The 15,111-nt window shown below is 48.7% G+C and overlaps 1 protein-coding gene across 3 annotated transcripts in view; it reads left to right on the forward strand.

Moving 5' to 3' along the window:
- GGT1 (gamma-glutamyltransferase 1) overlaps positions 1–15,111 on the forward strand; it is a 41,431-nt gene that overhangs the window by 3,889 nt on the left and 22,431 nt on the right. The window contains exons 2-3 of one of the 3 annotated variants that reach the window (XM_027661701.1): positions 6,689–6,825; positions 6,992–7,162. In XM_027661701.1, the coding sequence (XP_027517502.1) occupies positions 7,041–7,162 (122 nt within the window). In that variant the 5' untranslated portion in view covers positions 6,689–6,825; positions 6,992–7,040. Of the gene's footprint in view, positions 1–6,688; positions 6,826–6,991; positions 7,163–14,902; positions 15,071–15,111 lie in introns of those variants that run through there. The other 2 variants (XM_027661702.1, XM_027661703.1) reach the window with 2 other exon arrangements.

Below are 15,111 nucleotides of genomic sequence, written 5' to 3' on the forward strand. Positions count from 1 at the left end.
ACTGGGAGCGAAGACAAGGACAAAATCTGCTGGAGAGATGGGTAAAGGTCCCAATGGAGGGGTGCACGGTGGCCTTTCCCTGCCGTCTGGCAGCTGGACAGGCTGCCACAGATCTGTGCTTCTGCCTGCTCTGCTCTGCTCTGTGTCACTGACAAGACAAGCAGCGAGAGTGGGGCTTGTAACCAAAGGATCAGTTTAACAGCAGAATGGCTTTGTATTGCTCAATTGTCTCACACCTTATCTCCGAGAGTCAGAAGGAAACATAATCTGCAGTTCCCTCGCAGGCAGGGACGAAGCTGTGTGCATTGTTCCGAGGCAGTGGGAGAACCAGGGCAAGAAAGCGGTTCAGAGGATGGCAGTGTTACCAGGATACCTTCTGCTCTGCATGTGACTTGAAAATATCCCGCCACAGAGCAAATCCTCTTAACAAACAAACAATTGCAAGAGCAGTTCAGCTGTCTCTGGGCTGTGTGCTTTAGCGCTGGGAACGATACAATAGCATGGATAATAGGAGCTAATGAGAAACACACCAGTGCTCCACTTGGCTGTGCTGAAGGAGAATGGCTGGCTGGCAGCTCTCTGTAGGCTAAGAGATAATCCTGCCCTATCTGTGTGTGCTTTCAAAGGGCACTGACAGTGAGTGGATGTATTTCTATAGCTGAGATGGTCAGCAAGGGAAGGAGGCAGGAGTTTGCTTGGAAAGAGCGGACTCAGAGCCTGCATCCTCTGGTCCTGTGCAACCCTAGAAGAGACTGAGCTAGTAGGTGAGGATTCAGTACCCAGGGGATACCGATCTACAGGAGTGTCCCCATCTTCCCTTTCCTCTCTGCTGCAGTGGCAAGGGCACTTGAAAACTTTACATAGAGATAGATCAGCTCATGAGCTTGTTGGGTATGACAGTGGGGACTGTGGGCCCTCTCACAGCAACCAGAAGCTGTGGTTTTGAGACTTGGAAAGAAGATTCCTTCACCCCATCCCAAAGGGTATATCAGCACCTCTCAGAAGGGTATTAACTTGCTTCTAACCTGAACACACAGGCACATGGTGCTGCCAACTGAAGCTAGCTGGGTGCAGCATGACTGAGTTAGTTTTACCAAAAATCTCTCCTAACATGAGAAATGGAAAGCAGAGATCCTTTCACTATTCGCTCAAATTCTATGCTATAAGCACATTTCCTTGTTGTCATCCTAGTGTCCAGTAATGGGAATGTTCTCAGTTCCTAGTTTTTCAGGCAAGTAAGGAGAGCTCAGGTCAGTGCCAGGAGAGAAGAGCGACTGTACTGGATCAGACTACGGTTCTCTTTCCCCTGGGATCCTAAATTAATGGTGGTTAATAGAGGATGTCTAGCAAGGAGGATAACAAGAGGGGGATGCAGGGTAATATGTTCCTGAATACTCTCTTTACCATCAGCCATCTGTAGCTGAGGAATTTCCTGAGATGTGGATCTCTGCATTTAATAATCCTTACAGATTTTTTTTCCTAAACCTTTTTTTGAGTCTGAGCAAATTTTGAGCATCCACAGCATTTTATGGCACTGTTCAGCTGTGTGGAAAAAAAATATTTACTTTGTTCTGAGTCTGTCACTTTCTGTTTTCATTTGATGCTTTTGTAGCTTATATATTGGAAGAGGCAGCAGGCAGTCATTCCCTTTTCATTTTCCCTAAGCCACACCCTGTCTGCTGTGACCCCTCTCATGTTTCTGTTTGCCAGTTTGAAGAGTCTTGGACTTGTAAGGAAACCATTTCAGACCTTAGTTCATCCTTAGCTAAGTCCCTTCCCCTCCTCTAGTCCTGCTGTAGCCTCTGACAAACCAGCACAACAGCCGTGGGGATGCAGCTGCACCCTGGAGCTACCTGAGAGCACACTGAGGTCTGTGGTTTTGCTGTCTCCTATCAATCACTTGGCTTTTTTGATTGCTCTTGAACCTTGGGCTGATGCTTTCACTGAACGCTCCTGCCTTGCTCTTGCTGTCAAAGAGCTTACTTAACCCCTGTGACTCAGTAGACCGTAGAGGGGATAATCATTTCTCACCTCTTACAAATTCACACTGGCAATCGTGGTCAGAGGTTGCCAAGGCCTCGTTTCTGTACCATCCATCCCTACAGTGTCTGTGAATAGGCAGTGCTGGGCTGGGAGGTCAGGCTCCCATGCCGTGGCTGGGAAGGTCGTGGCTTCCTCCCTGGCACAGCTGGAGGGTTGCCTTGAGTTTGCACTTCCTAATGTGCCCCTGCCCTGTTTGCGCAGTGCTCGGCACTACAGCACTCCCTGCAGAGACTGTGGAGCTGGATCACTGCAGATGGAGCTCATGTCACTGCCCTTCCCCTTGGAATACCCCGTGGTGCCGTCGGTGTGACTGCAATTCCAATTGCCCCTGCCAGGGAGGAACCGGGCGCGCACGCGCACCCCCGCACGCTCCCGGAGCATGGGCTGATTTGTATGCTGGTCAACCTGGATTCGAATGACAATCCTAATTATGTTTGCCTTGTGTATGATGAAGGTTACATTTTTGACTGTTTTTGCCGGGCTGGAAATGTAATTGATTAATTTAGTGCTTAAGAAGGGAAAGAGGATTAAGGTGGTGGGGAGGCTGTGCTGCCAGACACTGCATTGACTGCCTCACACTTTCACAGCTTCAGCTTTTGTTTGCCTGCAAACCAGCTTGTCTGAGCTCCCAAGTTGTTATTTCTTGTGGCTCTGAGCTTCTTGGCAGATCACTCAAAGCCAAGCCTCCTGCAGGGAAGGGAGTTGTAGCTCTGGAGAGATACATGCAAAGGGCTAGTGCTAGGTTTAATTCCATTATATCTGGGGGCAACTGCACTTGCTGTTTGGCCATGTTCTACTCAAGGGGAAATGCATGTGGGGAGCTCCATATCCCAAACACCTGTAAGCTCTTGACTGAACAAAGCAGCAGACCTGGAGAATGTCCATCTGCCCATGACAGTGCAGTTTTGGGGAAGAAACCATCTTTCCCAAAACTGCAGAGCACATGGAGATGGGGAGGTGGGGAGATAAAGGATGAATGCAGCATCAGTTGGGCTGTAATATTACAGAGTTCCTGCAGCATCACTGCTGGCAGAAGCAGCTGCATGCAGACAGTCAATGCTGAGACACTGCACTTGATGGAGAAATGGTAGCAATAGCCCATGTAACATTAATTAGGTCTTAAACCTTTTGCTTCTTGCAGCTGAGGCTCTCTTTGCAGCCCGTGAGGCCCCTTGGTGGTGTTCTGGGTCTGAGGCATGCATCTGTGCAGTGATGGGTTTTCAAAAGGACAGAGTTCTGCTAAGTAATTATGGACACTGGCCTGCTCATTATTGGGCAAATTAATCAAGTTGTAGCAGGGCCCATAAAAGCAGATTTGTTGGCCTGTATACTGCCTGCATAGAGAATCTTAACAACTTGTGATCTTGTGGTCACAGTTAAATTGGCCAACATTGCTGCGAGCACAGGGAAGGTCTCCAGTGTGCTCCAGTGACGCATGGCATTCCCTTGACTCCTCAGCACAGGAGAACTCTGAGCTCCTGCTACTTTCACGATGAATCAGCTGGGTAACTGAGATACAGGAGGATTTCTGTTACCTCCATTCTGGGAGCATGCTGCACCCATTTCATTTGGATTAATTTTATCTTGATTGAATTAATGCAGGCTGTGAAGGAGGGCACTGTGAGGTTTGGACATACAGCCCTGTGCTGAACTGCTGTAGCAGCTGTGGTGCCTGGCAGAAAGGCAGAGGAAGCAGATCTGAAAGCACCACCAGAGACACCCATCACACCTCTGGAAGTGGTGGGGCTGGCCAGGCTCTCCTGTCCCACTCAGGGACTGGCTGTCACACACCTCCAGTGTGTGGTGTCTCTTCCAGCCCTGTAAAGGGGAGCAATAGTAAAGTTAAAAAAACAGCAGAGCAAATGCAGTTAATGAAGCAGAGGCTGGGAAGTGGCACCTCTAGGGACAGGCTGTAGTCCCAGGAGGCTGCTCTTCTGTTTAGTCACCTGCCTTTGGGGCACAGTGGTGATGCTTTCACAAGGCTGATGGGAGGCGTAGGGGAAAGCCCTGGGACCTCTCCAGGCATTGCCATGCATTAGACCATTAAAGAAGCTGATCTAAGACGGGAGAAACAGTGGAGGAAAGCCTTGCAAGGACTTAAAATATAGCTTGCCATGGGGCTCTCACATTTCCAGCTTTTAAGAGGCAGAAACATCTGATCTTATAATATGTCCCTCTGGAACCCCTTCTTTTTGTGTGTCTCAAAAAATATTTCTGAAGAGCTTTTAGAAAACCTGGCTTAGAAGCTCCACAGTTTAAAGCTGTGGGCTGGAGTTACAGTTTCATAAAAGAATTAAACCATCTTAAGCCTGTGCAGGAGAGGCTGAAGGCAGCGCCTGGTGCTGCTAAGCTTCTTTTGGAATTTGAAACCACTAAATGCAGGGATTATATTGGCTTTAAGCATCTTAGCAAGCAGTGCTAAACCACTGAGAGCAACCACAGGCCTCCAGGGGAGTGTTGGACTAGGTGCTGGAGGCTGGACTGTGGAGGTGTGACCTGAGCAGACACGAGGCATTAAAATGCTGGTGGATGGTTTAAATGGTGGCTGCCTGGGAAGCTCAGTGCTCTCCCTATCACTGGCTCTGTCAGAGCGAAGCGAGTCCATCCACCAGGATGACACATAAGATGTCCTGCTGCTGAGGAGGATGGCACCACTGACTAAGACTTTCATGTTCTCTAAAGACCTCAGCACTTTTTAAAAGCTTGTTTACAGTTCGTGACAGGCCTGTAAAAGTGACCAACTGTTTTAATTTCTTTCCAGCTTGGTTAGTTTTTCTCCATCTATATCCAAAGATAAAGAGACATCTCTTGCCTAAAAAATACCAAGTATTTGAAGAGTACAAGAAGCAGAGCTTGAAATGGGAATTGGAGCATAAAAGCCTTCTTTGAAGCATTTCCCCTTCTGCCCAGGAACCTTTCAGAGCCAGGTTGTTACACACCCATGGCCCAGCATTTAGATTTAGATGGGTGATCAGAAGTAGGTCTTCAAGTCTGTCAGTGAGAGCCCAGCGTTGGGGGGGCTTCTCTGGCTGTTCTGTACTGCTCAGGCAGCCTCTGGACACTGGATTGGAGCTGTCCCCAGGATCTAGCAGGAGTCTATCTCCAGCTTGTGCCCTGGTCACCAGTGTCACCCAACCCAGCCTTTAAAAGATAAGAACCACAGAGCCAAACTGACCTACTACCCTGTTTACACCATTGATGAATTTGGATTTTTCAGTGCTGGCATCTGAATTATGTTTTGTCTCTAACTTAAGACACCCTGAGGGATTCACTCTGTGAGGTTTGATCTAGATGATCCCTAAACCCACCGCAGTCTGTTGGGCAGTGCCATGAGCAGACAAACAGGAAAGGGTAGTGCTGCTGGAAAAGCAAACAGGCTTTTCCTAGGAGTCCTGTTTGTGTCATTAATACCTGGCACCACCGAGCTGCTCAGCACAAAAGCTCTTTTGGGCTTTGCCAGGCTCAGGTTTGGTTTGGATAACACCCATGTGTGCCACTTCTGCCCTGTGCACAAAGCTTGCTGCTTGCCTCAGTGCCATCCTGCACATGCTATCCCTCGTGCAGTGCTATGGATGGAGCTTTTCCAGACAGGCTGTCAGAGCCTGTGATCTTCAGCAGATGCATTAACTGTGTTAACCTTTGAAGCAAAGTGAATTTCTAATGTCAGAATGGCATAAGGCCAACACACAACCTTCCACCTTCCTCTACTTTTTTTTGTCACCGTAGAAAATGCTTTGGCTTTTTCTGTGCTTACCACAGCAGTTCTGTGTGGCTTAGCCCATGTTTGCCTCATCGCGTCAGTCCACACAGTTCACTTGTAAGGAATTCCATCCACGCCTAGAAATTGAGGAAGATGAGGCTGGGAAGGCTCCGAGGTGCAGGTGCTGCCTCAGTGATTGCAGGCAGCAGTGCTGAAAAGGAAGAAAACCAGGGGGAAGAGTGAGGTGCTTTAGAGGAGTTACCTTGTGACAAACGCTTTTAGAGTAATGACTAAGTGCTTCCCTCCTTTGCACCATCATCCCACAGGGCAAAGGAAAGGTGCTGGGGATGCCTTTCCCCAGACCTGGCCAGAACCCAGAGGGACCACTGATGGAACAGGTGCCCCTTGGTGTCTCTCTCTGCACTCAGGTGGTGTTTATTATCCTGGAGGCTGATGCACAAAAGTGCAGCCTCACATTGAAACAGGACAGTTGATCCCAGTGAGGATTTCCACCCTCTTTTTGATGCAGTTTGAGCCAAATATGGGGCTGCTCCGTGAATAAGGTGTTTTTGAGGCCGAGGCAGGGAGCCTGTGCTTGGTGAGGAGAGTAGCAGGTCATGTTCAGGAGACAGGGATGCCACGGCCCTTGCTGAACTATCCAGCTTCCTGCAGCACAGGCAACGCTTTGCCTGGACAGGACAGGACAGGATGCTGAGGGGGTGCAGCAGGGCAGTGGTAAGGGGGATACTCCATGGAGGGGATACCCCCGTGGGATGCTGCTGCTGGCAGCGCATTCCCCCTGGCAGCTGCCTCCTGTGGGCAACTGGCAGACCCTCTTGTCCGGCCCGCCCCGGTCCGCGGGCTGGCTACCCTGGAATCGCCTCCCGTCTGTGCCATCTAGTGCCCAGCACAAGAACTGGGACTGACCCAGCCTCTCACCCACAGGGGAACAGCCCGGCTGCTCTGGAGAACAGGCTCTCCTCTCGCTGGGCCAGTCGCCAAGCCCTGGGCCAGGCAGGGATGTGCTGGGAGGACCCCTGAGATGCCGCACCGCCCGCATGGAAAATCTCACTTAGCTCCAGGTAGGATCGCAGCGCGCAGGTGTGTCTGTGGGGCGGATGGAGCGGGGAGAGTGGCTCTGCTCGGAGGCTGGAGGTGAGATGAGGCTGGGTGATACTACACTGCCAGAAGCTCCAGGCAGGGAGAGGAAGGCTTGAAGCTCTCGGGAATCCTGCCTTTGCTTTTCAGGCACTGTGTTCCTGTGGCACGCTCTGACGTTGCACATGTGTTTTAAGGGATGAAAATGCTGACCTCTGACTGGAATTCTCCTATTTGGACAGATTTCAATGCTATTCCAAGGGAGCTACAGTTAGTTGTGCTCGATATGTTTGGCGTAATTTTTGTTATGGTATTTCTTAGGTAAGTTCCTTGTACTAAGTTACTATTTTTTAAAAAAAAGTTTCTGTAGCTGTAGCTTGATTTGCCAGCTTTGATTCTTAATTCTGCCTTTGTCCTCTTTTTCCTTTTCAAAGGAATACTGTTCCTCTTTACAGACCCAGTTTCATTTATAAGCTCTAAAGAGCGGACAAATTCTTTCTTCTTTCTTGCTGCATTTTTCCCCAAAATCTGTGTAAGAAATTTAATGGTGGTGAAAAGAGGTCCTAACTCATGCCATCAGTATATATCTGTCCTTCATATAGGTTTATCACAGCCAGGCATCACATATTTCTCTATATTGAATTTAATCTGCTCTTATTTGCCCTGTTTTGCAGATGTTTTCAAGTTTTCCACAACTGAAATTTTCCTGCTATCCTTTGCTGGCTCCATATGTTATCTTCTATCATTTTATTACTGGGCCACAAGTAAATATAATGAACATGCTGTTTCTGGCATTTGTAGGGTACCCCACTCAGCATTTTTCACATGAAGTTTTGATCATTCATTCTTCACTTACAGTTTGTATTAGGTTAAAAATGATTACTTGATAGCTACTTCCCAGAACTTCCTATTAGTAACTTTAGGGAGTTAGTAGTAAAACTGTTCAAGGAGCAAATGAGCATATCTTTTTTCTTGGGATCACAACCAGTGTCTGTGAGCTCTGCTCCTCTTCTCCTGTGAACTGTGTCTGCAGGTGTGCCTCTCCAGGATATGTTGCACAGGCACATCATCCTGTTTCTGAAATGTAAAATTTCCTACTAATTCATTTTTTTTCTTGATAATTAAGTAAGGCTGATCACTTAGGAAGCCTCAGTAGCTTTTTCAGAAGTGAAAAGGTAGAATTGTCCCTTAGCATCTGGTAGGTAACTGGCTGTAGTGATAGCTCGGTGGTTTTGGAGCTGGTATGCTCAGAATTCTCCTGGGGCTGCTATTGATCTTGGCATGTTATTGCTTTTGAAGGGACTGATCTTTGAAACCAGGCTCCAGGAAGTCATTTAAGGATGTGTTGCATCCTGCTGAGCACTGAAACTGTGAGGACTTCAGTGGGAAGGAAACTCTTCTTGAAAGAGATGCAGTATTTATCTGCTTTCCCTAATTAGTGCTCCATCTTCCTGGAGGTGATATTCTCCACAACATCCCCTTGGCAGCAGGAAGCCAGTGCTGGGGTTAAGTCCCCACTTGCCCAAAGCTTAACTGGTCCCAGCTGTGCAGCAAGAGCTCTATTTCTGAGGCTCCTGGGCTCAGGGCAGGTGTTTTGCTGCGCTGCCCACACGTCTGTTTGCACACCTGCTGTTCCCTTCTCCCAAGACCAAGCGGTGCGGAGGCACGGCTGATTCTGCAGTGAGCTCCAGCTTCTCACAGGTCTGTAAGCTCTTTTACTGCTGTCTCTCAGTTCTCTGGGTCTTGTAGTCTCTTGGGCTTCACACCTTCCCCTATGTAATTCACTCCCAGGTCTGTTGTGTGCCACAGTCGGGCTTTAAATGCCTGTGTGAGATGGGTGCGAGCAGGAGTCTGTTTGTCCCCAGAGCTGCTTAGTTAACAGGGAAGCCCAAAATCTCTGTTTTGCATGAAAGGAAATGGAGTCTCAGACAAGCAGTGTGATTTATTGCAGTTATTTATTAGCAGAAACAGGAATAAACCCCCTTTCAGTCCCCACACCTCAGTGCTGTAACCCCAAGGCCACGTGTATCCCTTGCCCCAGCCCCTGCCTGTGCAGCAGAGTCAGTGTGAGAGCCTAGCTGTAACCTGGGGAGGTTTGGTGCAGGGGATCCATTCCCATGTGTTGAGGAGGTGTTTGGCCTTACCTGCATCATCTTCTGTCATGGCATGGCAGTGGCTGTGCCTGGTATGACAGGGGCCAAGGCTTGGGCCAGGCTCAGGCAGCTGAGCCTGGCTCTGGCTGGTGCAGGGAAGGGGTTGTGTGGCAGCTGGGCTCTTGGCTCCCCAAACGTCCATCCCAGCTTTAATTACACTGACACTGCTGCCTGGGTGTAATTAGCAGTTGAGAAACTCTGAGTGTGATTTTAATAAGCTGAGAGTAATGCAATTTGTCTTTTCTATAAGAGATGCTTTGCAAACAAAAACTGTAATTAAAAAGCACACACACAGGGCAAACAGTGACTGTGCAGTGGGTGTTTTACTGCTCTATGTGCAGCGTGTCTGGCACATGGCCTGACCTGGCACAGGGGTCCTCCTTTGGGACAGTCTTCATCATAGGGTTCCTGAGAGACCAGCACATTATAACTGCAGGATTTGGCTCAATTGTGAGTTTTACAAAAGGCTCTTCCCTGTCTTCACAGATCCTCTTTGATATAATATTGTTCCTTTACAAGAATAAGTCTCCTGGGTGTTATCCTCCCCATTGCTTTTCATTCCTGTCACTATTGTGTTTCTGTGCTCTCACCCAAAAGCCCAAATTAGGCTGGTGGGATCTCTGTGGCAGAGGCCAGGCATGGGGTGGCATGGGGGGAGGCAGGAAGCCTTTTCAAGAGCAGCCAGCATTTCTGGTAGCCTCAGATCTGAACAGTCAGATCAAGCCCTGGACTCTGCCTCTCTTCCCTGCTCCTTCCTGCTCTCTTAAAAAAAATAGAAGTAATCTCTTTTATCTAGTCTTCTGTCTCTGCACAGCTCTGCCCTGCCCTGCTGGAGTTCAAAGTTCATTTCTGGCCATGGGAGCTCTCATGGGGGAGCAGCCCCATTGAGTCCTAAAGTCTGTTTCCCCAAAAACCCCCATTACACACTGGGCTGACCCCACCAGCAAATTGTCCCTCTTCCTCAGTGCTGTGAGGAAACTGTGCAGGGAACAAGGTGGGAGACAGAGGCACAACAGCTGTCAGAAAATGGTTATTCCATCCCCCCAGCAGGCATCAGAGGGCTAGAGTTGGGGATTTGCACCTGATGTGGGGAGTGGGGAGAGTGGGAATATCACTCCAGCCTCTGGGAAGCTCCTTTGCCTCCATCTGCCGGGGCAGATGAGGACCTTTCCCAGAGGGGAGGCCACTCTACCCCCTTGCCAAAGTCCATTTGTGCCTGATGGCACCTGCTGCTCTGGCTCTCGTAATTTAGGGAGTGCCTATATTTGTAGTACCCCTCCTCTCAACCTGTGGGAGACACAGTGATCTTTGAGAGTGCAGAGCCAGAGAAATACCTCTGGTTTCTCATCTGTTCTCATTTCTCCCTGCCTGAGGGCAGTGGTCAGTGGGCCCAGGTGGATAAAGGGGGGTTAAAGCAGCTGCTCACTCGTATCCTCTTGTGCTGTGCCATGCAGGTGTAACTGGCCTGCTGCCCGCTCTACCAGCTAATTGCAGCCCTGGCACATTGGCAAAACAAACAAAACCTTCTCCAGATATCAGGCTGAAATGCGGGGGCTGAAAGGGATCTGTGGTTCCCACTGGCAGTGGAAATGGCAGCAGGTGCGGGCTCAGCAGATGGAAAGCACACAGAGTCTGCCCCATCCCAGCACAGAGAGGCTGTGATGTTAATGCTGTGCAGCCCACCCTTTTGGGATGGAGAGGGAGAACTGATGGGGTTTGGTTGCTGTGCAGTGCTCTGTCCTGCGTCTGTGGCACGTGTGCTCCTCCTGAAGACGTGGCAAGTGTGTCTTTCCTGGAGCCAAGCTGGTACAGCCTCTGCTGCTCTGCCCAGCTGGCCCTTCCACACTTTCCAGGTTGCAAGTGCTTTGAGGCAGAGACCTGTGATTCTGACCTCTCAAAAGCGATGGCCATTTCTGGTGCCCTTTGCAACACCTAAGTAAACAAGCCTGAAGAAGGCTGGGCCAGAGGCCACATAAATCAGAAAGGGACTGTGTTCTCTGATCTGTACTTGAGATGTGAATCCTGTTATCCTGATAGTGGGTGGCATCTCTCAGGACAGAAGACTTGTTGGTGTTTGAGCACTTATCCTTCCCAAAGTCCTATGTTATACTCTCTCTAGAGGAGGAGATGCTCTGAACATCAAACCAGCCAGGTTTCTGCATTCAGATGCAGAGGCCAGTCAAGATAGGCTCCTGTCCCTTTGGTCTTCTTTTGTGTGAATGAACTTTGTGACCGTGACTCTGGAAAGCACAGAATCACCCAGTGCTTTCAGGGTATACCCTTGGGCTGGTGGAAGCTGAACATACTCGACTGCTTTGCTGAAGTGTGGGCTGTGACAGGAGCCTGCCCTGTTGTACAACAGTGCCCATCCCTCACATGGCTCGTGGTTTGCACCAAGACTGAATCTGTGTTGTGCGTTTCCCTCCTAAGGTCAAAACCGATGGGTTCAAATGGCCACACAGAGCTGGGAACTGTATTACACAAGTCTTAGCTGAACTGTGAGCCTGAAGGACTAGGGGAGTACGTGGAGCTGCAGCAAGTGACATCTTTAGAAAGAAAATTCATTTATTTCCTGAGGCTATAGTTCTAGGGAGCAAACAGAGAGTGTGAGGAGCTGGGAACCACTGGAATAAAAGAGTTGTAAGTCCAGATTCTCACTTAGGGTGTGAGCTGTCTTGCATGGTGTGTGACCTCCCCATATAGTGTAATATGAACTCTTTGTGCTGCTGCTGAGTACCCTCCAGGGAAAAGGGACCCAGTGTAAATCAGAGCTCCTTGGCCCATGACACTCTTGTTTCTGGGTGTTCATCCCAGAGATAGGTTTGCCCTCTGAAGACTGCAGGGGTGTAGCCAGAGGGCACACAGCCTCTGCCTACTCAGTGCAAATTAGAGCTTTATGTACAGCCCTCTCAGCGACTCCCTGGAGTTTTTTCCCATGCAGCACCTGAACAGCTGGAGATGGGTTCACTCCCACTGTGAGCTGAGTGGCCCTGCAGTGGACAGTGGTGGCTGCAGACACTACCAGGCCTGGGTCAGAGGGCTGAAAAGTGGGGATAACAGATCTCAGGATTGCTGCTTGCTGCTGCTGCTCTGCCCCATCCCTCTCTGAGAGCTGCAACCCTGATCCTGCCACAGGGCAGGAGCTTCTAAGTGATTCAATAGAGACCTTGCCATACTAAAGTAATTCTGGCTTACCAGGATGTGCTGAATTTTATGCTGAGATGTTTCATTTGTTGTTCTGAGAACAGTAGAGCTGATCCATCACCAGAAACTGCTGAGAAAGGAACAAGAAGCTGTGAGGCTTCCTGAGAAGCACAGCTCTCATGAGGCAAAGTTTGGGTGGGCTGCACCACAGATCTCCGTGGGTCAGTGTTCATTCATGTCCAGGAATAACTTCTGAGCCCTCACATCTCCAACTCCCACTGATTCTGAAGCAGAATGGAAAAAAGATTTGTGGAGGTCTGTGTAGTGGACCTTGGCTCTTGCTGGGAAAAGTCCATGATCCTCTGGTTTTAGGGCCCTCTTGCTTAGGTTAGACTTTAACAGCAATTAGTCACCCATCAACTTTCTGTAATAATCTGCAAGTTTTCCATTAAGTGGTAAACACTTTGAACTCCTCCTCAGATCCTCTGCTGCAATCTAATCTGCTGTCATTTTTCACTGGAAGATGAAGGGTGCTACCTTCAGGTTTTATTAATTCCCTGTTTACAGTGGGAGAGAAACCAAAACTATGAGAAACACTGAAAACAGCAGCCCACGGAGCTCCAGACACTGTGCAATTAGATAATTGTCAGCCTCTGCACTTGTCACTTCCAGCTGACTCTGGATTTACTGTATATATGGGGCATGTGACAGGGAAGAGAGGTAAAGCCTATCAACATGCTTAAGGGAATCTGGAGAGAAAATTCCTTATTCCAGCCCAGGCACTGACCTGCTCTGAATCCCTGGGCAAGATTGTCTCTATTGTCCTGTCTCTAAAGTGGGGATATGAGTGCTTTTCTCATTCGGCCTGTAAGGCTCCCTGGCCCTGACAGTAACTTAAAAATGCTGTTAAGTAGTGAATTTTTTTGTAGTGATGTTGGCAAGAATGTGGCAATCTGGATGGATTATGGAGTTTGGAGACCTTCCTGGAGGTGCAGCATATACTGGAGGCTCATATTTGCTAGGCAGCTTTCCACAGACCCTGCTGTGTCCTACCATGAGTATCAGCAGAGAAATAGGAGAAGGGACCTATTACAACTCTCTTCTTTGAGCTTAGAGTTTGGTTAGAGTTCACTTTGCCACTCACCCAGCATGTATAGGTTGTCTTCAAACTATCCTGTAAAAAACATGTTGGACCTTGAGCAAGTGGGGAGCTTTCCTTGGCATGGATGAAGTCTGCTGCAGTTGTGGGTGTACTGAAAATGTCTGTCAGGGGTACATATTTCTCATTTTGATAAGGATATCAGAACAACTCTATGTTAATTGTTTCTGTTTTGATTCCAACAGCTCCAAAGCCAGGCCCCCTCCAAAGTAACAGGACAAGAGGGAATAGTTTATTGAGATTCTGGAGAGTGCAAATATAGTGAGCAAATCTTACATCTGCAAGAGAAGGTTAGTTTGTCCTATATCTGAAAAAATCTCTTATACAGCATATCTAGCAGTTAAAAGGGGATCTCAGTTTCAAGTCCCTTGACACTATCAAAGCAGGCCCATTCCTTAGGGTGAGACTCAGACTATGATGTTGTGTGCAGGAACACTCTTTACAGAGTTTAAATAACTCCTTTACTTAGGCTAGCACAGTGTTCTGTGAAGAGGACAGGGGAGATCTCTGGCTAAAAACATAACCTGTGAAGGTTGCACAAGCAGCTCTTCTTGCAAGAGTCATTCCCACATCTTCCTTCCCCACCCAACCCCAAGAACCAGCCATGGAGCTTCCTGTCAGTGTGAGATTTTGGTTCTGTGAGCAGGTGGTATTTGTTTGGCTGCTGTTACATGGTCCTACAGGTCTTGGTGCCGTTCCTGGTAGGTGAGTGTAACTCCATGAATTCCACTTTGTGAAAGCCTGGACTGCCTCCTGCCATTTCCAGTTGCCTCAGCTGAGAACACAGACATAATCTGCTAGACCTGGCATCTTCTTTATAGAGCAATTACAGAGATACCCAACCAATTATTTATAACCTTTGAATCAGGCAAACCTCGTCCTAATGCATGACGTGGCTTTTCATGGTCAAACAAGCCCTTCAGTGAGAGATCAACAAAACTGAAATTAAGGAAGTTGAAAATAAACTCTTTTCCCTTTGGGGAGCAATGGTGCATCCTTGAGAGATTTCCTCTCTATTCACAGGGTACATGACTTCCTCTGATGGATAAGGGCAGGATGTGCCTCTCAAGAGCTTCCCAGGTCAGTGTCCAAGACACCACCTTTTATGGGACACACGATCCTTCTCCTCCACAGAGCTCCCAGCCCCTATGGCCATGGAGCTGGGCAGTGCTCCAGCATCAGCTAACTTTGATGAGTGCAGGAATGGGATTGGCCTGATCAGGATGGGTATGGGGTCACCAGTGCCCTAATGCAGAGGGTGTCCTTGCTGTCAGGACCTGTGCCAGGAGAAAACCAGCAACTTGGCACAGTATTGTTTGATGCAAGAAGAAAAGAAACAACTCTGCCAGTACAGATTCACCCTTGGGACTACCTAATATCAAAGTATTGTCTCCATTCAAGTGTGGTCTTTCCTTGCTCCCCACCCTCTACGCTGTTCCCTTTACCGTGAGAAAGTACGGCATGGAAAGTGCTGGACCACTCTGTTCTCAGCTTGCCCTGTGAGCCAGCAATTCTTCAGGGACAGGGAGGGGGAAGGGTGGCATGCCTTTACTGCTCAAAGATAGGACTTCATTACATCACCCTCCCCTTCTGACCACTCCCATATATGAAGCCTTGCTGCCACTCGGCTCTCTGTGACTGATCTTGCTTTGGAGCCCCTGCATCTGGGAACCCTTGAGGAATAAGGGGCAGGAGAGCAAGGCAGAAGCACCTTCTTTTGGTGTCACTAGCTGAAGGTGAACTGCACCCAGGGAGAACAGAACTTTTAAAGTAGTGAGTAAACAGCATGATTTTATCTTATCTCCGTATTTTGG

Source organism: Corapipo altera, unplaced genomic scaffold, assembly GCF_003945725.1.
Source record: "Corapipo altera isolate COAL_440 unplaced genomic scaffold, ASM394572v1 150, whole genome shotgun sequence".
Classification (NCBI taxonomy): Eukaryota; Metazoa; Chordata; class Aves; order Passeriformes; family Pipridae; genus Corapipo; species Corapipo altera.